Source organism: Schistocerca nitens, chromosome 4 (assembly GCF_023898315.1).
Source record: "Schistocerca nitens isolate TAMUIC-IGC-003100 chromosome 4, iqSchNite1.1, whole genome shotgun sequence".
Classification (NCBI taxonomy): Eukaryota; Metazoa; Arthropoda; class Insecta; order Orthoptera; family Acrididae; genus Schistocerca; species Schistocerca nitens.
Genome location: NC_064617.1, coordinates 219,135,400 through 219,161,220, shown reverse-complemented (window position 1 = coordinate 219,161,220; position 25,821 = coordinate 219,135,400). Strand labels below are relative to the sequence as shown.

Sequence of the window (25,821 nt, the reverse complement as noted above, 5' to 3'; positions counted from 1 at the left end):
ATGTTCTGGATGTTTTATGTTTACCATTTTATGCTTACCGATTTGGGATTTCTTAACGCAGGCGGTGTGTATGAGGTGAAGCGCTATTTTGCATATTTTTGTAACAGTTATCACACAATTACTTATGTTATCTTTGGAAAAATAGCAATATTTTTTTTATTTTCCTGGACGAATAACGTTGAATCTGTGCAAGTACCACGTTGTGCTGCTGAAACACTCTAGTTTTTGTGTGTAATTTATTGTAGAAATAGAAGGCTTATTTTGGGAAAGTACAACACAGGTCAAAATACATAATGTTTATTCCAATGCAAATATGCACAAGTTCCAGTCGAAGATATGGGCAAATTTAATACCGTTCCTGTTGCAATTGAACTAAAAATGAATAGTCATCTTTACATTTTCTATCCTTGATCAATGGCTTTTACCAGACAAAGTTGCAAACTTAGTACTTTCTTCTATAAATTCCGTTTTTCAACTGGGATATCAAGCCGCATGACAAATAAGGTTTTATTATGAGCATTGGCTGAAGTTTATCCTGCAAAATAGGGAAAACTAAAATGTTGTCTAGCGGCAGATTTCTTTTCCCAGTCCCCCTCTGTTTCTTTATAACGCTTTGGCAAATCCACAGTCGCTGGATCTGGATGTTGTGACTACTTCTTCCCCTTAGTGTAGTAGAGTCGTCAGATGAAATGTATAGCCAGACATGTTCAGTTATTCTGAATGAGGCCCTGTGCAACACTTGCCCTAGTGCTGTCCTGAAATTCTCTGGTTCCATTTTGCAGAGGAGGAATCCATTGCACTTGGCGTTGGCAGTTCCTGGAATCCAATTTTCTAGGTCAAGTAATACTTTATACCTCTCTATAAGGGCAAATGTCAGGAAACTATGCTATATTTGGGCTTACGTTCAAATGAGAATCGTATGGAAAATTGGAATTATGATTAAAATAATGCATTGATGTTGCTTTCTTCCGAATGCTGTCCTTCACTTTGTCTAACGCAATACAGAAACACTTCCGATATATTTCAGTAAAAATTCTGGAAACGGTCGGGATACGTGTTTGTTTCTTTTATTACGTCGAATCTACCATTATTATTCCCTTTTTTCAATCATAATAGATGTACGCAATTACCTTCCTCGCTGCTCAACATTTACGAATTTCAATAGATCTAGTGCATCACTATCTTTGTCTGATGAAGACATTTTCTGACCCATTCGTTGCACGACAGTTCTGCGTCTCTCTGACACCACCACTTCAGTGTGCATTGCACGTATCCCGCTAGGGATGGGGAAAACCGACCTGTTAAAACCGATACCGATAGTTCTGAATAACTGGTGTTTTTGGGTATATGTTTGGTCTCTGTTATAACTGGTACTTTTTATTTTTTTGCTAATAACCGAGTTAAATAACTGAAGTGTCAGTTAGCGAGAGCAGCAATGCTAAAATTTTTCTTTTTAAATAAACTTTTTTTTTATTATGAGTGATTTTTATTCGTAAAATTTGAGTTGGTTTGAAATATTGCGTTATTATTGAAAATGGGAAAAGCGATCAGTGCTCTTTTAATAACAATGCCGACAGGAACGAGAAACAAACACTTGACATAAGAATTGATAGAACATCACTGAGACAATGTTTTTGTTGTCGAGTGTCGTGGCTTAAGGTACATTTTTTTATGAAATGACATAGCAAAGAAGTGCGATGGTTCATTAGCTGTGAAAGATTTCTATTAAATAATAAAAGAGGAAGGAAATTATGGCAACGATTATAAATTAAAAACTTAACAATTCATTCGTAGTACACAATAATAATAAAAAAAGAGTAGCTATCTGCTGCCTGTGTCTACATAATATGCTTTTACGTGCTTCTAGTCCTTGGAAACGAACAAATTAAAACGGAAAACAGACTCCTTCAGCCTCAGCTTTCACCCTTTAGCATTGACTATTCTTAATGCCCAAATAGTGATACGATCCCCGATTACAACACGATTTTTGAACAGAGTTTCCAAAACCAAGCATCAGTAGAGGAATACTGTTTTTTTAGTATTCAACCACTTATCACTTTTCGATAAAAGCAGCGAACGGCGGACGGATCACATTTCCTTTTATTAACCTATTATTTTGATTTATATATATCTTGAACTGAGAGAGTCGATTTTTTTTTATCTTTGTTGAATTTTATGTTTATTACAGGAAATAATAGGAATAAAAAGCCGAAAATTGGTTATTTCAGAAACCAGTTATTTTGAGCGGTTTTGAGAGTCAGGTTAAACTGGCGCCGGGGGTAAAATCGATATAACCTGAAACCGGTTGTTTCAGCGATCACCTACATCCCGTCATCATCACGTCCCTGCCTCGCCGCCGCCTGTCGTCTGCGCCACACCAGTTCTGTGTGACTTTGGCTTACAAGGGAACCTCCCCATCGCACCCCCCTCAGATTTAGTTATAAGTTGGCACAGTGGATAGGCCTTGAAAAACTGAGATCAATCGAGAAAACAGGAAGAAGTTGTGTGGAACTATGAAAAAAAATAAGCAAAATATACAAACTGAGTATTCCATGCGCAAGATAAGCAACATCAAGGAGAATGTGAACTCAGGAGCGCCGTGGTCCCGTGGTTAGTGTGAGTAGCTGCGGATCGAGAGGTCCTTGGTTCAAGTCTTCCCTCGACTGAAAATTTTACTTTCTTTATTTTCGCAAAGTTATGATCTGTCCGTTCGTTCATTGACGTCTCTGTTCACTGTAATAAGTTTAGTGTCTGTGTTTTGCGACCGCACCGCAAAACCGTGCGATTAGTAGTCGAAAGGACGTGCCTATCCAATGGGAACCGAAAACATTTGATCGCAAGGTCATAGGTCAACCGATTCCTCCACAGGAAAATACGTCTGATATATTCTATACGACACTGGTGATGGTATGTGCGTCACATGACAGGAATATGTTGTCGACCCACCTAACTTGTACACTTAGCGAATGGGTAAAAAGATTCTTCTACCTTGCCCGATTTATGTTTTCTTGTGGATGTGATAATCACTCCCAAAAAAGTGATGAAAACATAAGAGCTTGTCACATAAACGGAAAATAAAAAATTAAACTTTTCAGTCGATGGAAGACTTGAACCTAGAACCTCCCGTTCAGTAGCAGCTCTCGTTAACCACGGGACCACGGTGCTCCTTACCTCTCAGTCTCCTTGATGTTGCCTATCTTCGCATGGACTACTCAGTTTGTATATTTTATTTATTTTTTTTCATAGTTCCACACAACTTCTTCCTGTTTTCTCGCTTGATCTGTGTTCAGTTTTTCAAGGCCTACCCACTGTGCCAACTTAAAACTAAATCTAAGGGGGGTGCGATGGGGAGGTTTCCTTGTTAGAGTGGAATCCTGTTATCTGCACCTGAAGTTCTCCAGTTCCTCCCGCAGGATTCCTTGCTGACGTCGAGTTTCTGAAAATGGAAGTTTCTTAGCCATAGAAAATAATTTGACGTTGTACATATCGATATTGCAAACAAGGCATCGCATTAGTCCTTAAATAGAACATTTCGGCATTTCTTTCGTACTAGAGTTTTTGCCTTTGACAGTGCTCTCCCTATCGAAATGCGAGCTTAAGGCTCACATTTTCTCTCTAAACTTTCTAAGTTTGGTAGAGGCTCGTGTGGTTTTCTTGACGTATGGGCCGCGGGGCAGAGAAGAAACAAGAGAAGAGTGGTGGCATAATGTCGGCAGTAGTTAAGACTGGTGAGCTAGTAGCTTAAGCACCTCTTCGGAACTCTGTGGTTCTATCTGTGACGCAGAGTGAAGAATGCAACGCCTAGCCGCAACCGTGACGCTATCAGCTGGTGGAGAAGCGAGCCGATTTCGCAGTAAATGTCCCGAGGATTATGAAGTGTGAAAAGGGAGCGCCGATACGAGCTCTCGCGGTCACGGCCTGCGAGTGGTTGACGCGGCGGGCCGCACGCACGTCCCGGAACACCACCTGGTCCGCGCCGAGCGCCGGCACGTCTGCCATGAGGCGCGTGTTTCCAGTCACGTGCTCCACTCCACTCCCTGTCCTTCCCTTCCCTTCCCAGCCTTCTCTCCAGACACGCCGCCACCGCAGTCGTGGGAATTCCCTCCTCCTCTGGCCAGTTGCCGGTGACAAGCTCCGAGCGCACCAAACGCTGTCTTGTCCAAGAGGCGACAAACTATTGTCCTATCATGTCGAGCTATAATTAAGTTCTTAGCGGAGGACTAGTTTCACGTCCTTAATGTAATTGCTGAAAGTAGTCTTTCCGAATGTGGCTGCTAAAAATACTTATCATGATTGCAATATCGACATTTTGTCATTGTCAGTATTTTGAAAGCAAACAGTCGCCAAATAAAATAAACCGAATTAGTTTTATCATAAAGGGAGTGCAAGTATGTAATGTATACTACAGTATAAGTTATGTGCAAAGAAATATTTACTGGAAGAAACCTCTAGCTACTGTGTGCATTTAGCACAAATAGAACAACAAATGGTTGCAAGAGCACGACACAAAATGCATACCACTGAAGATGCCTAACATGATGGTCAAACATGTATTGTGCACAAGAATAAATTTCAGCTGCAAAAGATTGAAGTTTTCTTGTCTTTATGATAAAACAGTGGCAACGGCCTTGCCGCAGTGGATACACCGGTTCCCGTGAGATCACCGAAGTTAAGCGCTGTCGGGCGTGGTCGGCACTTGGATGGGTGACCATCCAGCCGCCATGCGCTGTTGCAATTTTTCGGGGTGCACTCAGCCTCGTGATGCCAATTGAGGAGCTACTCGACCGAATAGTAGCGGCTTCAGTCAAGAATACCATCATTACGACCGGGAGAGCGGTGTGCTGACCCCACCGCCCCTCCTATCCGATTTCTCCTCTGAGGATGATACGGCGGTCGGATGGTCCCGATGGGCCACTTGTGGCTGTAGACGGAGTGGTTTTTATGATAAAATAGCTGCAAATATTATCAGTAATAACAAAGCCCTCTAACAAGTTAAATTGTGTACAAATCATATGATATCGACTCCACTTACTAATACCTTTGCATTCTAAACCTCACACACTATTCATTTACATCTCTGTTATTTTACCGCTGTTGAAATCCGCCTGCCACGTTAGCGACATGAGCGATTCGTTTCGGTGTGTGTTGTGGATGTAGCTTTTTATTTTTATGCATGCCAGTTGCTGTTGTGGTTGCGGCATCGCTCGTGCACACGTGGTATGGGAGAGCTGGTACACTTATGCCACTATACGTATTTCGATTTAGACTGCTGGTAACTGTGTTTCAGCGTGTCACGACTTAACTTCATACAGTGGGTTTTAGCGACTCAGTTAAGTGGGTTTGGAGGCAGGTTTCAGAATGCCCGAGAATGACAAAATGACGAAATTGCAAACGCAATAAATATTTTTAACAGGTATATTCAGTATGAATGTCGTCTACAAAGAAACTAACGTTGTATTCGCCATTATAGATTTGGGGAAAACTAAATCTGGGTAGCTGAACAGGGACCTGAACCGCCATCTCTCAGATAGTGAGGCCAGCGTCGTACCATTGCGCCGCCTCGCTCGGTGAGATTTGTGAAACCAAGACCGTATGTCAAACTGATAACACAACAAACACTTTCAGTAACCGTTTATAAATTTATTAGTAATCGAAATTAATGTGCTGTATCTAATTTGCTACTTTATGCTTCTTTATGAGAATAATCCTTCTTTAATCTGAGACAAGCACTACAGAGGTTTTATTTACCAAATCGAAAAAATGAAGTTATGTACCTATTTTTGTTTGGTTGCAGTGCTGATGCATTTTAAAATTCCCGCGCCAAAGTACAGTACCACAGCGCAAAGGAATCTACAACGAAATGTTGCAGCCTATTAATGTGGAGTATCGTGCGGTAATTCGTTTTCGGAAGCAGCTCAGATATTGAGATTGAGTCAGATCAATCCATACCACTAAAGAAATCGAGTAGATTAACTTTGACTACCCTTCAGACATCATCACACGCGCCGGCCGGAGTGGCCGTGCGGTTCTAGGCGCTACAGTCTGGAACCGAGCGACCGCTACGGTCGCGGGTTCGAATCCTGCCTCGGGCATGTATGTGTGTGATGTCCTTACGTTAGTTAGGTTTAAGTAGTTCTAAGTTCTAGGGGACTGATGACCTCAGAAGTTAAGTCGCATAGTGCTCAGAGCCATTTGATCATCACACGTAATGTTTTTATATATCAACATACGCTTTCCATCAAACGAAACAATAACCTCTTTCGGTCTCTTGCAAGAGTAAAAGACATTCTGATGACAGTCAAACGAGCAGACAAAATGTTTATTTCTAGAGTAAAATCGCGCGAAAGGGCTGTGAGCGTGCAGTGGCATGCTGCCTGTGATGTGTGCTGAGCAAATTTTCTGCAAATTAAGCACTCTTGCTGTGATTATAACACTGTTAAGCTTCACTTTATATGCATGAGACACGTCCAACCTCGGAAGCCCTCTGGCGACTTTATTTTACGCTTCCGTAAACACAATTACACGCACACTTTGCTATGGCGCTGGACAATACGGGCACTGCAGTTCCCAAAAGGCGTCTCACATTTTACGAACAGCGTAGGAACTTATAGATACACTAATATTGGGACGTTCTATACATGTTTGGCTCCTTCTGAGCCCTGCTGTTTTGCAACAGTCACCTTATCTCTTCAACACGTGTATGGGATTATTTTAAAATAATTTTACTGCAATGTTGTTTGGGCAGATCAAATATAGTTCATTATGTGGGTATAGCATCAATGCGCAGATAATTTTCAGTGCTAAATCGAGAAGCTAATTGTCTGTAAATATTCACTGAGCAAATAACAATAAAACCAGTCTTATTGCAACACATCAGTTCACTTTCCTCCCTCATATATACGGGGCGAGAGAAGCGGTACTAATATGTACCAAGTATTCCTTTCGTGCACTGAAGATTCGTTGATTTTATGAATTGCTTTATTTGCAAACACCCGGTGCAAGATGTTTGTAAAGATAGTTACTAGACATTTCCAAAGAAAATTCTGTTTCGATATCACTTTATTTCTCGATGTGAAGCTTTCATTTCGATCTACTCGTGGTACTTGGAGCTGGGAGTTCAGAGAAAAGGGTGATAATTGGAGAGATCACACTCTTCACAACAGCTGTGTCCTAGTAGAGTGTGGCGGGTTGTACTAACTGGTGCATCTTCAGTAAAAAGTATCGTTACCGATGTATTTATACGGACGGCGTATCAACTCTCAGTACAGATAACGGGCTCTACGGCTCCTCCAGATCCTTGAAATATAACAGCTCGCTGTTGTTAGTACTAAAAAGGCAGGGAGACTCACAGTTGTAGGATATGCCCCTAGATATTTGCTTTCTGTAGTAAAGGGATCAGAAGGAAGTTTCTGCAATGTGCAACATACTTTGACGACGAACGATATGACCTGGTTACTTTCTGAAATTCATCAGATTGACTGCTTACCAAGTTCAGTTGTCGCATGACGTGCCCGCAAATCCTGCCGCTACAATGTCATGGTTGTGACATGTGAGTTACATCAAGCGTCTACAAGCAGCAGTTCATCAATCCTTCTAAGTATCTGCGTGTCTATTGACATGCTTGTACAAGGGGTGGTCAGAAACAGTCCGAAAAGCTTGTAATAGTGTTGCAGGGTAGACTGTGCTGAGAAATAATTGTTAAGAAAAAAGCACGAGACACTGCATCGCTTCCGAGTTAGTTAGCATTGAAGTTGCCCACTCAGGCCGTTGCGCGCGAAAATTGAAGCGGCTCGCCAGAAACAGTGTCGCCAAACGCGTTCTTCGTTTGGTCTAAAATCGAAAAAGAGCGCGATACAAAAATTGGACATGGGATGGTAGTAAGGACCGAACCCGAGCCATAGGCTGAGCAGTCTCGTGGGCTGTTATCTACGCTAGAGAAACAAATGACAATACTTGTATCTGGCAGGCCGCAATGGCCCGATTGGCGAACTTCAGTGCCAATTAAATCGGAAATGGAGCAACGTACCGAAATTTTTCTTAACAATTATTTCTCAGCACAGTCTACCATGCAGCGCCCTTACAAGCGTTTCAGACTGTTTCTGACCAAACTATATAGTTCACAGTTGCGGTCTAAACTGTAGTTTATCTGCTAGTGCGTCATGCAACAGATGAATAATGGCCGAGATTACATTACCTGTGAGGGAGATCAGTGAACCTAGCCCACGCCATTGTGCACACTTATGCAGAATCATATGCCTTAAAGCTGTTTTCAGCCCAATAATCTTGACCAGTGTGCGTTCCACACCATATTCTTAACCAAACTACTAGTTGGTACACCGGTGCTGTGATGTATGACCAATATACGCAATATGTTTTTTTCAGTTTCTTGTGGATTTCACAAATTAACAGCGTACAGTTTGGTAGGACTTATGCTACGTTTTATAGAAGTTAATAAGCTGCTTATGCCACATACACACCAAACCTGGTTGGATCATTCCTAATACACTTCTATCAAGGTATCTAATTTGGCAGGTCGATCGCCACAAGCATTTCCTGTTTATCGTTCCTGGCCATATTATGAAGTAGTTATGTACATCCAATGCTTCATTTACTGTTTGTGGTAGTGCATCCAGTCCAGAAATTGCACTGAGGTCACAAAAAGTCTTGGGATAGCGATATGCACATATGCAGATGGCGGTAACATCGCGTACACAAGGTAAAAAAGGGCAGTGCATTGGCGGAGCTGTCATTTGTACTCAGGTGATTCGCGTGGAAAGGGCCGGCCGATGTGGCCGAGAGTTTCTAGGCGCTTCAGTCTGGAACCGCGCGACCGCTACGGTCGCAGATTCGAAACCTGCCTCGGGCATTGTATGTGTGTGATGTCCTTAGGTTAGTTAGGTTTAAGTAGTTCTAAGTTCTAGGGGACTGATGACCTCAAATGTAGTGCTCAGAGCCATTTGAACATGGAAAGGTTTCCGACGTGATTGTGGCGGCAAGACAGGAATTAACAACAGAGTTAGAATGCGGAATGGAATTTGAAGCCAGACGCTTGGGACATGCCATTTCGGAAATAGTTATGGAATTCAATATTGCGAGGTCCAGAGTGTCAAGAATGTGCCGAGAATACCAAATTTCAGGCATTACCTCTCACTACGGAAAACGCAGTGGCCGATGGCCTTCACTTAACGACCGAGAACAGCGGCGTTTTCGTACACATGTTACTGCTAACAGGCAAACAACACTGAATGAAACAACCACAGGAATCAATGTGGGACGAACGACGAACATATCCGTTAGGACAGAACAACACTGAATGAAACAACCACAGAAATCAATGTGGGACGAACGACGAACATATCCGTTAGGACAGTGCGGCTACAATTGGTGTTAATAGGGTGTGGCAGGAGATGACCGACGCTAATAGCACGATATCGCCCGCAGCGCCCTTCCTGGCTCGCGTCCATATCGGTTGGACCCAAGACGACTGGAAAACCGTGGCCTGGTCAGATGAGTCCCGATTTCAGTAGGTAAGAGCTGATGCTAGGGTTCGACTGTGGCGCACACTCCACGAAGCCATGCACCCAAGTTGTCAACAAGGCACTGTGCAAGCTGGTGGTAGCCCCATTACGGTGTGGGCTGCGTTTACATGGAGTGGACTGCATCCTCTGGTCCAGCTGAACCTATCATTGACTGGAAATGATTATATTCGGCTACTTGACCATTTGCAGCTATTCACGAACTTCATGTTCCCAAACAACGATGTCATGTCACTGGGTCACAATTGTTTGCGATTACTTTGAACACTCAGGACAGTTCGAGCGAATGATTTTGCCATCCACATCGCCCTGCAGAAATATTGAGCCATGCTGCATCTATAACCGTCCATAATTGTGAAAGTGTTGCCGGTGCATGATTTTGTACACGAACTGACCTCTCGATTATGTCCCATGAATGTTCGATGGGATTGTTGTCAGGCGACCAGGGTGGCCATATCATTTGCTCGAAGTGTCCAGAATGTTTCTCGAACCAGTCGCGAATAATTGTGGTCCGGTGATGAGGTGCATAGTCATTCACAAAACTCATCGTTGTTTGGGAACATGAAGTCCATGAATGACTGCAAATGGTCTCAAAGTAGCCGAACATAACCATTTCTATTTAATGATCGGTTCAGTTGCTCGGTGATCTGCTGCCGTAGACAGTTAACGTCAAATTTCGCCACACTCTCCGAACAGATACGTTCGTCATACATCCCACATTAATTTCTGCAGGTATTTCAGGCATTGTTGCTTGTCTGTTAGCACTGACAACTCTACGCAAGTGCCGCTGCTCTTGGTCGTTAGGTGAAAACCGTCGGCCACTGTGTTTTCTGTGGTGTGAAAACTTGCAGGACATTCGGTATTCTTGGCAGATTCTTGATACTGTGAACCTTGGAATACTGAATTCCCTAACTACCATAATTTCCCAAATGGAATGTCCCATGCGTCTAGCTCCGACTACCATTCCGCGTTCAGAGTCTGTTAATTTCCGTCGTGTGGCCATAATCACGTCTGAAACCTTTTCACATGAATGACCTGAGTACAAATGACAGCTCCGCCAATGCACTCCCCTATTTTACCTTGCGGACGCGATACTACCGCCATCTGTACATCTGCATATCGCTGTCCGATGACTTTTGTCACCTCGTTGTATATCTGCGCGAAGGTTTTTAGTGGATTAAACACATCTGAATATAGCAACTCCTTGCCGAAACCGGTAATGTAAATATTTTTTCTGTATGTAAGCGATCGAGACGTAATAAATTATATACAAACACTGACCAGTCTGTCCCCGATAGAACATGTGTGGGATCACCTCGGTCGTCAACTTCATCCCAGTGGCAGTATGCAGGATATCAAGGACCAGTAGCATCAGTTGTGGGCGAGCGCTCCTCAGGAGATGATGCAACGCCGTATGACAAATGCATCCCGCCCGAACCAGTGCATGTATGTGGGGCCTGGGCCAGAGGGATTGCATACTGATATGTGGGCTCATACTGGCAAGTTCTTTGTAAATTTGACTAGACATTGTAATCTGTAAAATAGCTTCCCTCACCCTATCAACCCGCGACGGTACGTTACGTTTCCTCCTCTCCTTCTGGGTGCTTCATTTTGTGGCCAGGCAGTGTATAGAAAACACACTCTAAAAATGTGCGCCACCCAGCCGGTGTCTCGTACGATGGTGCATTGTTGCATACACGTGCACCAACTCAGCATGGATTGTTGCAGCGTTTTCTCCTTATACTGCACCCTTTTTTTCTCTCTCCTCTAGCGTCATGCTGTGGTTCTGTTGCGTTGAGATTTCGGTGTGTACCAAGAGTGGAGACATGTACCTGCAAACAAAAACTAATTACGTAACTTTATATTTTCGAGGCGATAATTGAAACTTACGACTACCCCTCGTAGACGCCTAAATGAATGAAAATGGGATGGGAAGCGCATAGCGGGACAGCGAAGCCCACGTCTTTCGCTGAACTCTTCACGAGTAGTAGATAACATCTGTCGAGTGAGCGGCTCCTTTTGGTGGAGGTGGGCGATCACGTCCGCGGGGTGGGGCCACGCGGAGCAAGTCTTGCAACAGTGGCCGCAGTCTCGCTGGCCGATGCGGCGCGGCTCCTCGGCTGACATAAAGAGCAGCGAGCGCGGCGCGCGGCAGTTGCGTGCCGGTCGTCGTCAGCGGCGCTACGCCTCGTAATCGCTGCGCTGGGAAGCTGGCAGCATGGTCGTCTTTAGGACGGTCGTCCACGGTGAGTAGCGCGCCGCGCCGGCTGTTGCGCAAGCCCGCCGCGTGTGTCACTCGCTGCACTCCTTATCGGCGCTCCACACTCTGCGGTACAGCTAAAGGGGCCACTGTCCGAGGAAGGTTCTCCGAAAGCGCCCCACTGTCAGTGAGCTTTCTGGAGGAAGAGGTAGAAGTTCAAACCGATAACGCTGTCGTCGTTATGGGGATAGTTAATAGGATTGATAGAAGAAATAGAGAAGATCCAAAGAAGAGCGGCGTGTTTCGTCATAGGTTGCAACACCTCATTTCCTAGCGATGCCTTTGCGCTCTACCCGTGGCTGTTGCCTACTGTATGAATGCGTGGTGTTTGTTCTTTCGGACATCTTCGAAAGAAGAAACACCACGCGTTTATATGTTTCGCTTCGATGAGCAATGAATCCACCACCTTCAGCGCGGATGCAGAATTTCGTCCGATCACCTGTGGGAATCTCAAACTAGCGAAAGTGGAGGAAATGGACGAGTACTGCAGATAGATGGGAATGTGGATCGGCTGCGAGGCGTTTCGAGATGGTCAGCGCAGTTACAATAAACAAGTGTCCGGGTGGCGCAGTGGTTAACGCAGCTGCCTAGTAAGCAGGAGATCCCTAGTTCGAATTCCAGTGCGTGCGGCACACATTTTTCACTCATCGCCGCTGATTCTAAAGTCCCAATGCAGCTAACATCAATAGTCCCTTTCATTTCTCCCCTCTCCACCTTCTATGTAGGTCTACTGTCTGCGACAGGGTCGGTTTCTGGGGAATGGAAGTATTTTTCAACCGGGAGTTGATGATCTGGCCTTCCCCAAATCCTCCTAGACGGGTAGCAGTCTGGGCTGAAGAGGCGGACTCAAGGCCGAGTAACATGCCAGAGTGGTAGGGTGTTAACAATACCCATTGCAGAGAAACTTGTGGAAGTACTCGCAAGAAGCAGCACCTTACAGGAGGGCTGCCAGGGTGTATACGTCCGGGAAATCGGGAAAAAGCGGAAATTTTTTCATCCGGGAAAAAAATCTGGGAATTTTTTAGAATTCCGGGAAATTTTCATTGTTTTAGATTTCAGTTAAATTTTTGTTATTTTGACTGGTAAGAACTGACACTCTGACAAAGAATTTTAGTGTAGCCTGATACTGGAGAATAATAGTGCAGCAATAAGACATAAGCGAGAGAATAACACCAAAATAAAACTTTAGTTGCAAAGAAAATACGCCATTTACAGAAATAAAACACAGTCCACACATAAGCGTCCGCTGACACCAAAATGTGTCAAAGCCTTTAGGACGAAGACTGTGAAGCACTTCATAACAACAAATTGCTTTCGATGGGCGTGATGTCACAACTTTTCACATTTCTAACAGGTCGCGGGAAAGTATTGCAGAAGCGTTAAATTTCCTTTTCCGCAAGGTGAATTATCCTAAGTGTGAGAATGTGCGACGAATTTCTTATGTTTGACTCTAATTCAAAACGTAACGCTTTGAGGACCAGCCACATACAAAAATTTCGAGCTCAGAAGACGAGACACTTACGAAGTTATGTAAAATTTTACTGGCACATTTGTGTTTGATGTATCTTAAAGCGTAACTCACACTACAAAAAGACCTACTTCAAGATTAGTTTTTCATATCTATTTTATTTCGTTCATAGATTCAAATTATGCGGTAACAATGGCAAAAATCTCGCGGTTCTAGGCGCGCAGTCCGGAACCGTGCGACTGCTACGGTCGCAGGTTCGAATCCTGCCTCGGGCATGGCTGTGTGTGATGTCCTTAGGTTAGTTAGGTTTAAGTAGTTCTAAGTTCTAGGGGACTGATGACCACAGCAGTTGAGTCCCATAGTGCTCAGAGCCATTTTGAACGGCAAAAAGTATAATTATCGTTCGAAAGAAAGTGCGAGGTTAGCTCTTGAGCAATTTCACACGTAACTGGCTTTTCAATGAAAAAGTCGAAGTGGTCACTGGGACATGTATTTACCCAGCTAACACATGAAATTTTCGGTGCACAGCAGTGAAATTTAAAATCATTCTTGACAGAAATATTCAGTTCTTGCAGTTTAAGCCGTGATCTTAGGATGCTTCCTAACCACACCCCGGAAAAAAAACGGCAAAAATTTTTGACGACCATTATTGTATGTGAAAGCTTAGCTTTTCCTGTTTGTGTGTTCGCGCTACATAAGTGATGTTGCTATTGGACGACTATATCACGTGTCCTATGCTCTGAATATCTGCTGTCAAAGGCTAGTGAGATTACGTGTCATGAACTAGGATTCGCTGACAGAAGCGCATCGCGCAGCGCACTCTCTATTTCAGTGCTTCGGAAGTCTCTGTGTTGTATTTGGTGGAATTCGTATTTGGACTTTCGTATTACGAAAAATTGCAGTGTTCGTGTAGCTTTCCAAAAAGTGTTGGTTTTTGCTGGGTTTCATTTCCTAAAGTGCCGGGAAGCTGTATGCTGTAAAACCTTTACCATTAAATGATTGGTATTCTAATGATAGGTAAGTTTTACAGTTCCAGGGGAAAGTATACTGCCAGTTAACGCAGATAAAATGTACTTTCACCGGGGTCTAGTGTTTTTTCACTCGTGAAAAACTGAATTTTCATCCGGGAAATAAGTGTACTTTTAACGGGGGAAAATCCTGGAATCTTTTTTCTTGTTCGCATATTCATCCTGCTGTAAGTGGGAGCCTTAAATGACCAATGTGAACGTCTACATATCTGCTCCCGATTCGTATCGGGTGGAAGGCCTGAAAGTTTCGTGGAGCGGTTTGGAGTTCGAGAAATCGAGGGATAGGCCTTCAGCCCTCGTGGGGTTGAAGTGTCAGGTTTGTGTGTTAAAGTTCGGAAGTTTCTAGTAACCATAAGGCTACTTTTCCGGAAAGCCTACAAAGCATTCCAAATACGTTCCTGTACGTGGGCTCGAATGCTGCTTCGTCACTTTCCCGTCAGCAGCGTGTGGTTTTGTGATAGCGTTGGCGCCTCTCGATCACGGAGCCCCGAGTTCGATTCCCGGCGGGAGGGGGGGTTTCTCTGCTTGGAACTGTGTGTGTGTGTGTGTGTGTGTGTGTGTGTGTGTGTGTGTGTTGTTGTTATCATTTCAATATCATCGACCCTTAAGTCGCCAATGAGGCGTCAAAGAAAAAGACGTGCATCAGGCGGCCGAACATCCCACATAGGGTCTCCCTGCCAGTAATGCCATATGCACATCTCATAGGGCACTTTGCTGTTCTTCCAGAAGAGAGATGCGTATTATTGTTGACTTGTTCGATAAAAAAGCAGAGCTATGAACCATCAGCTAACTGTGGATGGGCTGGAGTTAAGTCATGTCAATAAATTGAATTTGGTTTCGTGCAGATTTGACAATGATATTTTTGTGTGACTTGGAACCATATCTATGTTGTGTTGTGCTGTATTGTCGTTGTGATTATTGGTGAAAGATGCTAGTGGCTAGTTGAAAGAGGTGTGGGAAAAAAAATGGTTCAAATGGCTCTGAGCACTATGGGACTTAACAACTGAGGTCATCAGTCCCCTAGAACTTAGAACTACTTAAACCTAACTAACCTAAGGATATCACACACATCCATGCCCGTGGCAGGATTCGAACCTGCGACCGTAGCGGTCTCGCGGTTCCAGGCTGAAGCGCCTAGAACCGCTCGGCCACTTCGGCCGGCAGAGGTGTGTGAACTGTCAGCGGTGTATACACTGAGATGACAAGTCTTGGAATAGCGATATGCACACATACAGATGGCGGTAGTATCGCGTAGAGAAGGTATAAAAGGGCAGTGTATTGGCGGAGCTGTCATTTTTACTCAGGTGATGCATATGAAAAGGTTTCCGACATGATTATTGCCGTAAGGAGGGGAATTAAGACCCTGAACGCGGAATCGTAGATGGAGCTGAACGCGTGTGAATTCTGTTTCGGAAATCGTTAGGTAATTCTATATTCCAAGGTCCACAGTGGTTCAAATGGCTCTGAGCACTATGGGACTTAACATCTGAGGTCATCAGAGGGGCAGCAGCCTTTTCAGTAGTTGCAAGGGCAACAGTCTGGATGATTGACTGATCTGGCCTTGTAACAATAACCAAAACGGCCTTGCTGTGCTGGTACTGCGAACGGCTGAAAGCAAGGGGAAACTACAGCCGTAATTTTTCCCGAGGACATGCAACTTTACTGTATGATTAAATGATGATGGCGTCCTCTTGGGTAAAATATTCCGGAGGTAAAATAGTCCCCCATTCGGATCTCCGGGCTGAGACTACTCAAGAGGACGTCGTTATCAGGAGAAAGAAAACTGGCGTTCTACGGATCGGAGCGTGGAATGTCAGATCCCTTATTCGGGCAGGTAGGTTAGAAAATTTAAAAAGGGAAATGGATAGGTTAAAGTTAGATATAGTGGCAGGAGGAACAAGACTTTTGGTCAGGTGATTACAAGGTTATAAATACAAAATCAAATAGGGGTAATGCAGGAGTAGGTTTAATAATGAATAAAAAAATAGGAGTGCGGGTTAGCTACTACAAACAGCATAGTGAACGCATTATTGTAGCCAAGATAGACATGAAGCCCATGCCTACTACAGTAGTACAAGTTTATATGCCAACTAGCTCTGCAGATGACGAAGAAATTGAAGAAATGTATGATGAAATAAAAGAAATTATTCAGATAGTGAAGGGAGACGAAAATTTAATAGTCATGGGTGACTGGAATCCTATAGTAGGAAAAGGGAGAGAAGGAAACGTAGTAGGTGAATATGGATTGGGGCTAAGAAATGAAAGAGGAAGCCGCCTTGTAGAATTTTGCACAGAGCACAACTTAATCATAGCTAACACTTGGTTTAAGAATCATGATAGAAGGTTGTATACATGGAAGAACCCTGGAGATACTAAAAGGTATCAGATAGATTATATAATGGTAAGACAGAGATTTAGGAACCAGGTTTTAAATTGTAAGACATTTCCAGGGGCAGATGTGGACTCTGACCACAATCTATTGGTTATGACCTGTACATTAAAACTGAAGAAACTGCAAAAAGGTGGGAATTTAAGGAGATGGGACCTGGATAAACTGAAAGAACCAGAGGTTGTACACAGTTTCAGGGAGAGCATAAGGGAACAATTGACAGGAATGGGGGAAAGAAATACAGTAGAAGAAGAATGGGTAGCTTTGAGGGATGAAGTAGTGAAGGCAGCAGACGATCAAGTAGGTAAAAAGACGAGGGCTAGTAGAAATCCTTGGGTAACAGAAGAAATACTGAATTTAATTGCTGAAAGGAGAAAATATAAAAATTCAGTAAATGAAGCAGGCAAAAAGGAATACAAACGTCTCAAAAATGAGATCGACAGGAAGTGCAAAATGGCTAAGCAGGCATGGCTAGAGGACAAATGTAAGGATGTAGAGGCTTATCTCACTAGGGGTAAGATAGATACTGCCTACAGGAAAATTAAAGAGACATTTGGAGAAAAGAGAACCACTTGTATGAATATTAACCCTAGGACTCACTCTGGGGTCATAGGTGACCCCAATCATCTTTACTATGGATAAAATAATATTTCTATTTCTTGTAAAAATCCAGAATTTTATGACTTTTACCACACAGTATTGTAGTTCTCTCACAAAAATTTTTAGAGCGCTTGACGCAACATTTAAGTCAATAATTAACAAAAAACTACTGTTGGGGTCAATTATGACCCCAGATAGATTATATGTAACATTCATAGAATGTATAGATTATCAACTAACAATCTCTTTCTTAGGTATTTTGAGTTGGTAACACTGAATTCAGGTGTTATTCAGGTGTTACTCAGAACTAACCTCAAACGGGACGTTCGTTTGTACGTTTGTTGTTGCAGTGTAATTTCAGCATGGATGGAATACGTTTTGCTCCTGGCTATAGTGTAGAACAAGCTACGGAAGACTTATTTCGTAGCAGTAGTGATTCAGGAGGTAGTGACGCCGAAGACACAGGTAGACCAAAGTGATGAAATTTGTTTACATGAATTAGAAGAAAATGATATTCTTGCTGAAAATGATGACAGTGGAGAAGATGAAAGTGCAGTACCGGTAAGCAGGGATCGGGTTAGAATTATGTTTCCTGTTGAGTTGTTCATCACATTTTCTGTAAATTTCAAGCCATTGTGAAACATTTATGAGTGAAACAAATTATGACTTAGAGTAATATTGTAACTTCTGATATGTAATTACTCTGTCATATGTAATTTAATTCTACTACGTACATACCTGTTAAAAAAGCTGTGAAATGTGTCTAAATAATAAATAAAATGTAAACAAACAGTATTAAACGACAGTACGTTGTTCTCTGAATGATTAGTACACACAGTCAATTATATATTGATTGGGGTCATGTATGACCCCAGATGGAGTACTAAGGAAATTTTAGCAGAGTGAGTCCTAGGGTTAAGAGCTCAGATGGAAACCCAGTTCTAAGCAAAGAAGGGAAAGCAGAAAGGTGGAAGGAGTATATAGGGGATCTATACAAGGGCGATGTACTTGAGGACAATATTATGGAAATGGAAGAGGATGTAGATGAAGATGAAATGGGAGATACGATACTGCGTGAAGAGTTTGACAGAGCACTGAAAGACCTGAGTCGAAACAAGGCCCCCGGAGTAGACAACATTCCATTGGAACTACTGACGGCCTTGGGAGAGCCAGTCCTGACAAAACTCTACCATCTGGTGAGCAAGATGTATGAAACAGGCGAAATACCCTCAGACTTCAAGAAGAATATAATAATTCCAATCCCAAAGAAAGCAGGTGTTGACAGATGTGAGAATTACCGAACAATCAGTTTAATAAGTCACAGCTGCAGAATACTAACACGAATTCTTTACAGACGAATGGAAAATCTAGTAGAAGCCGACCTCGGGGAAGATCAGTTCGGATTCCGTAGAAATACTGGAACACGTGGGCAATACTGACCTTACGACTTATCTTAGAAGAAAGATTAAGGAAAGGCAAACCTACGTTTCTAGCATTTGTAGATTTAGAGAAAGCTTTTGACAATGTTAACTGGAATACTCTCTTTCAAATTCTAAAGGTGGCAGGGGTAAAATACAGGGAGCGAAAGGCTATTTAAAATTTGTACAGAAACCAGATGGCAGTTATAAGAGTCGAGGGACATGAAAGGGAAGCAGTGGTTGGGAAGGGAGTAAGACAGGGTTGTAGCCTCTCCCCGATGTTATTCAATCTGTATATTGAGCAAGCAGTAAAGGAAACAAAAGAAAAATTCGGAATAGGTATTAAAATCCATGGAGAAGAAATAAAAACCTTGAGGTTCGCCGATGACATTGTAATTCTGTCAGAGACAGCAAAGGACTTGGAAGAGCAGTTGAACGGAATGGATGGTGTCTTGAAGGGAGGATATAAGATGAACATCAATAAAAGCAAAACGAGGATAATGGAATGTAGTCGAATTAAGTCGGGTGATGTTGAGGGTATTAGATTAGGAAATGAGACACTTAAAGTAGTAAAGGAGTTTTGCTATTTGGGGAGTAAAATAACTGATGATGGTAGAAGTAGAGAGGATATAAAATGTTGACTGGCAATGGCAAGGAAATCGTTTCTGAAGAAGAGATATTTGTTAACATCGAATGTAGATTTAAGTGTCAGGAAGTCATTTCTGAAAGTATTTGTATGGAGTGTAGCCGTGTATGGAAGTGAAACATGGACGGTAAATAGTTTGGACAAGAAGAGAATAGAAGCTTTCGAAATGTGGTGCTACAGAAGAATGCTGAAGATTAGATGGGTAGATCACATAACTAATGAGGAGGTACTGAATAGGATTGTGGAGAAGAGGAGTTTGTGGCACAACTTGACCAGAAGAAGGGATCGGTTGGTAGGACATGTTCTGAGGCACCAAGGGATCACCAATTTAGTATTGGAGGGCAGCGTGGAGGGTAAAAATCGTAGGGGGAGACCAAGAGATGAATACACTAAGCAGATTCAGAAGGATGTAGGTTGGAGTAGGTACTGGGAGATGAAGAAGCTTGCACAGGATAGAGTAGCATGGAGAGCTGCATCAAACCAGTCTCAGGACTGAAGACCACAACAACAACAACAACCCCCCTTACACACACACACACACACACACACACACACACACACACACACACACACACACACTTGAGCAGTATTCTAAGATGGGTCACACAAGTGTTTTCTAAGCAAAATCCTTTGTAGACTAACTGCATCTTCCCAGTATCCTGCCAATGAATCAAAATCTATCACATGATTTACCTACGACTGAGCCAACGTGATCATTCCATTTCATATCTCCACAAATTATTACACATAAGTATTTCTATGCGTTGATTCCCGTTGTGATGATCATTAACATTGTTGTCTTACGATACTACCTGTTTGTCTTTTGTGAAGCACACAATTTTACATTTATGAACATTTAAAGTAAGCCGCCGATATTTACACCACCTTCAATTATTTTAAGATCTGACCGGATGTTTCCGCAATTTTCTTCAAGTGGTAGTTCATTTGCATCATATGTGTAAAAAGGCCACGCTTAGTCTTAATATGTAAGTAACTAAAGTAATATTTGATTTAAAAGTACAGTTAAACTTTGACATGTGATATACTTATAAATCTTCGTCGAATTATGTACTCTGTAATCCTTGATACAGTGCATTGTGGAGAGTACGTTGTGCGACAATAAGTCACATCCTGTTCTATTCGGTTTTTGAATGGAGTAAGTGCCCTCATGATCCCTATGTGACGCGTACTATAAGTTTGCAGTCTACCTCGATTACAGGTCCTTTGAACTTACCCAAAATTTCGAAAGGATTTCCCTTACTTTCGTATGGACTACACCGACCTGGCGATCCTTGCGGCGTATCTCGCAGTTCCATCGATGTATGCTCTCAAGCCCATTTGAAAAAGACTCCAGCCACTGAACCAGGAAATTACGATTAGAGTACCACAACATTCCGCTCTAAAATAACGAAAACTTTCGTTTACCCAAAATCTGCCCATACGAATGAGACATCTTTCTTAAAAAGCTCAACAGCGTAGCCCATACTACTAACATCGTATGATCGAATTAAAAGTATTATTTTATTATGCCTGGTAAAGCGCGTACTTACGGCGCGGGATCGAATTCCAATCGGATCAAGGAAAATTTCAGTCCACCTTTAACCTAGCCTCCAATTTTGAACGCTGTGAGAAGTCGCCAGGAACGACATGTGGTTCGGATTCCACGTTAAACTGTAGGCCCCTTTTGCCCGTTCGATAACTGGTGCGGATTAGGGACACACAAGGCGCCGAAATGGCGTCAAGTTGAAAGGCTTGCACCCGCCCATTAATGCACACAAAATTATTATTGCTAATCTGACTACAATGCCTTAGTAGCCCTTCTGTGACTATTGAATTGAAAATGTGAAGTTAAGAGGTAGATGGCTCACTGCGAGTTCAACCAATACAGGTGGGGCAGTAGTTAAAAACAATGGACTCGTATTCCGCACGAAGAGGATTCGAATACACGTCCGGTCATCGGGAAGTGGGTTCGTGTGTTCTCCCTACATCCCTTAAAGTGAATGCCGCGATATTTCCTTTTAAAATGCTGTTGTCTATTCGTTCTCTCGTCCTGGTCCAGTCAGAGCTAACAGTCTACGTTGAAATATTCTCGCTGTAATTTTCGTGACTTGCACACGAGAAGAAGATGGTCTAGGACTGTTTGTTAACTTTACGATGCCTGACGTAATGTCTGCGGGTAGCTGGAAATGCGCCCTTCGTGGTGAAAGGACGTAAGTGGCTCACATATTAAGAGAAAAAAATGTTATCCAGTTCGAAATGTCGTCTCTAAAAGTGATGAGTGCTGCGCCGAGCTGCATGTCAAATTTGATAACAACTAGAGACTATTCAGCATCGTACGAAAATTCAATTCTTGCTGTTTTCCCTAGTGGTTTAGTGAAATAGTGAACAACTCTTAGTTCCCATGGTGATACGTTGTCACAAAAGTCTTCGTTCCGTCGCACTTTAGTGACATTTATTGTCACCATGTCGTTAAGAAAGTTGATAATCAAGAACATATTATGTGACAACATTTTTTTAAGTACTGTGATATACCGATACAATAGTTTCCAGTGTTCCTGAAGTAACTATCAGTATACACAAGAAGTTTCTTGCTGGGTTAGAAATGTCTGGATGGGAGTCGAACCCATGCAGCAAGAAGCATGATAAGTGGAGGGACCCTTGTGTAGTTGAGACAAGAAGTAATGAGGCATTTGCAGACTGAAGCTTTAAAATTTTGAATCAGGCCAGGAAATATTTACGGACGGCGGAGATAGTAGAGGTTGTGGGGAAAGCTAAGCAAATAATTGGATCAACTTGAGACAGTACACGTCATTTTAAGCTGCCTTGATGGCTCAATTACTTCTGTTATGGTATTATAAAAAGTAGTACTGATTTTTGTCGACTTCCTTGGTCATTACAGCCACTCTTTTTCGTGTTCTGGCCATAGAGTTTCAAAATCTTAATAAAATGTGTCGCAGAAGCAAAGACATTCTGGTGTATTCCACAAGAAGCGGATCTGTCATGAGAGTGAGATAGAACATGCGTTTTCTCCTCAGTTCACAGATTGTCTCGATATGGTGAAACTACTTTGTTTCAGGAATTAAATTTCAGGTAGCCAAAAAAGGTTGTTTTTTAGGGCCTTTTCTAGAATATGTGTTTACTTTTTCACAACTGCAGATATGCGTTAGCACCCGCACTATCCTGCCAGCCATAATGAAATGCAAGTCTCGCGCTATCCTGACTCCTCTGGACGTCACTGATAAGCCACGGGGGAACCAGAACTAAATGCGGAACAGATAGTAGGCAGCGCGCACTGTGGAGAAACTGGTAACTGTTGCCGAGGGCAGGTGGACGTCGAGCTAAACACTGGTGTGGAACTGTTCCACATCACACCCCACACAGTTGCGGGATTACCTTGGGAGAAAAAAGCCAGGTTACACGCAATACATATCTGTCCGAAATAGAACGTTGCAAGAAGTGAATCTACACAAGATACATCACACCCACAAGCGGGTTCCTCGCGCCAGAAGAAGGCATAAAGCCAGGTGAACATACGTTCGGAAATAGTTAGCCTTGTAGTTATCTTCGAAGGGCCTTCTTTTTGTTACTGTTGCACTTTGTTAAGACACTGGACCCGTATTCTGGAGGAGAGGCGTTCAAATCCTATCCGGTAACCCAGGTGGGTGTTTCCAGTGGTTTGCCCAAAATCACTGCAAAAATCGGAATGGACACGGCCGGTGTCTTGTTCTATCTTTTTTTTTTTTTAAAAAAAAAGAAAGACATTAAAATATTTCGCAGGCATCTAAAACAGAATGATATTAAGCGCCTCTGCTTATAGAATGCCCGTTGCGTAAACTATTCCTACTTCGTGTCCCGATAGGTCGGGAATGTGTGGACCACGCAACTTTTCTTGCTCTACCCATCCACCTGTCATTGTATATAGACATCATCCGGTGCAACACGAACAATGGGATTAAAAGGTAGCGGAACCGCAGTGTTAATAATTACCATTATTCTTCTTACTGCCAAGAGCATGTTCTATAGTAAGCCTGGTTAAGTTCCTCGGCAGCTTCATTTTTATCCATAACATCACATGAGATGTCTTTGCACAAATAAACCAAATACGAAACATTGCGGAATGTAGATATTCTAATAGGGAGTTTTCCCATTGTTTTGTTTGGGGGATTCTGTCCAAAGTTCCTCCAAGCATTTTCTATACATCCTGCGCAGTAACTGCTCATAATGACACCCATTAACGCCGGCAGTTTCCGTAACAAGTGCTTTTGAAATCTAAGCCATGTTGCGAAACACGAGAACCAATTTCGTAAGACTGACGCTCCCGTGAATGACACACACACACACACACACACACACAAGCGCGCACGGGCGCTCGTGCCCGAATCAGCCAAACAAAACTGAATCGTGAGTGCAAGGAGAACAACAGCCCTTAGTCGACACGATCACTGCTTCCCATTGGTCGTTAGTCGTTGTCGTTAGGGTAATAAGGCGGAGGTAAAGCTTGGCGACTCGCCTTTTCTCTTTCTCTAGGCCATTCACGTGTCACTCTTTCAGTGTATCAGGCGGCACACCGAAGGAGGCAGTAGAGCGTGAGGCTGTGGTTATGTCACGCCACTTAGAGCAACCTTGAAGTCGCCGCGACACTGTTAATCAGAAGTTAGACGGTTGCAGTTGCGACCTTGCTGCACTGCAGTGTGATGCACACTTTGGAAGATGCCTACTGCCGAAACCTTTTATACAGTGCCTCCAGGTATCAATTAGCAATGTGTTTATTACACCTCATGTACGAGACACAGCCTCCGTGTCACGGGTATACAGCTTCTAAATGAACGGAAGAGCACCAAACTGCTGTTGGAATACATTACGCAGTTGAGGCATTCAGCTGCAAAGCTCCTGTCTTGTTCTGCAACCTATGGAAAAGTACACAAGAAATATTACATTAATGCCGGTATAAAACACGAGAACTCTACCTGCTGTCCACGTAAAACACATTTCTCCAGAATTCCCATTGGATATTATCAACTATTCTGGCTATGTGCAAACAAGCGCTGTCTTCTGTACTGTCTTATAAACGAACACCGTCCCTCATACCTTTCCTCAACCTGAATGCTCTTTTCCGAACAATGTAGCAGAAACACCAGTTCCCATCAGATTCTTCCGATTGCTTCCTTGATTCCGTGAACAGCCTCTTGTGGTACAGGAGGTCTTCCTGCATGTAATTCTTCGGGAACGTTTCCAGTTCTTTCGAACTTACTGACAAGTAACCAGGTGTTTCCTATTGTGAAATTTCCGTATGAACTCCTGTTGCACCTCCAGATAAGATAAAGCGCGCAATCGCACAATAATAACGGCCACACGTTCGCCTATATTAAGCATTCCTCTTGATCATCCTGAAAAAAAAAAGAAAAAAAAACAGTAGGCCCACGCTACGATAGAAATAGATTATAATTAGGTATTGTTTAACTGCATCAATTATTTCTTATTGATTGATCGAGGCTTTAAGACCACGCAGTATTTTACGAATTAAATGTACGAGTACATATTAGTTGTCAACGCAGTGTTCTGGGACAAAATAAGGGTGAAATACTATTTTTTTTAATGTTATGATTACCAAAATTTTAAACCATGTTCAAAGGTAATACTGTTTATGTTAAACAATAACTGAAATATATACAATGCTCAGAAAACGTAATATTAGTACCTAACATTATGAAAACAGTATAGGTCGTTGCCGAATGTAGACCCATTGCTACATGGAAATAAGTATGCTGTATGTGTGTTTGCTGTAGCAAGCAATCAGTTGTTTGTATTATATGTTATATTAGCACATTAAAACATATTCTAAGCACAATATAGTTCAAAATTACTAAAAACAAACAGAAATTACCTTTATTTCTCGAAGACTGCCTGACAGTATGATAAAAAGCTTTCTTCAAGGAGATACTGCCACCTACTAGGAACCTGCAAAAACGAACAAGTGACACACAGAAAGCACATCGAGTATATGCTACAATCAGGCAGAGAGAGGTTAATTTACTCACTGAGCTAAAAAAAGGACATACAGGAGAACTTGTGCGAAATTGTATGAAAGAAAAGCTGCGAGAAGAAAAGTCGTACCGTGATAGCTAAGTTGGCAAGCTCCCAGGCTTGAGACGCGGTCCAGGACACAGTTTTATCTGCTAGAAAGGAACTGCAGGATGTGATAGGACTTGAATACCGTGGCTTCAGTATTCCCTACCCTTGAATTCTATTGCAAACATAAAGGGAATTGTTTGGAGAAGGGGGAGGGGCGCATATGGCAAGACGATCAACTCTCACACTACCCCAAAGCTGGAAATTGCTCTTCTGGAGGAACGACGAAATGTCCCTAATAGCCCGCATCTCGTGGTCGTGCGGTAGCGTTCTCGCTTCCCACGCCCGGGTTCCCGGGTTCGATTCCCGGCGGGGTCAGGGATTTTCTCTGCCTCGTGATGGCTGGG

At 42.9% G+C, this 25,821-nt stretch overlaps 1 protein-coding gene across 3 annotated transcripts in view; it reads left to right on the top strand.

The window, feature by feature from the left end:
* Window positions 1–25,821, top strand: part of LOC126253457 (6-phosphofructo-2-kinase/fructose-2,6-bisphosphatase 2) — a 370,956-nt gene that overhangs the window by 59,055 nt on the left and 286,080 nt on the right. Inside the window, exon 1 of one of the 3 annotated variants that reach the window (XM_049954811.1) lies at window positions 11,673–11,782. The exons of the other annotated variants lie outside the window; for them this stretch is intronic. Coding sequence (XP_049810768.1) covers window positions 11,755–11,782 — 28 coding nt within the window. The 5' untranslated portion in view covers window positions 11,673–11,754. Of the gene's footprint in view, window positions 1–11,672; window positions 11,783–25,821 lie in introns of those variants that run through there. 3 annotated transcript variants of the gene reach the window in all.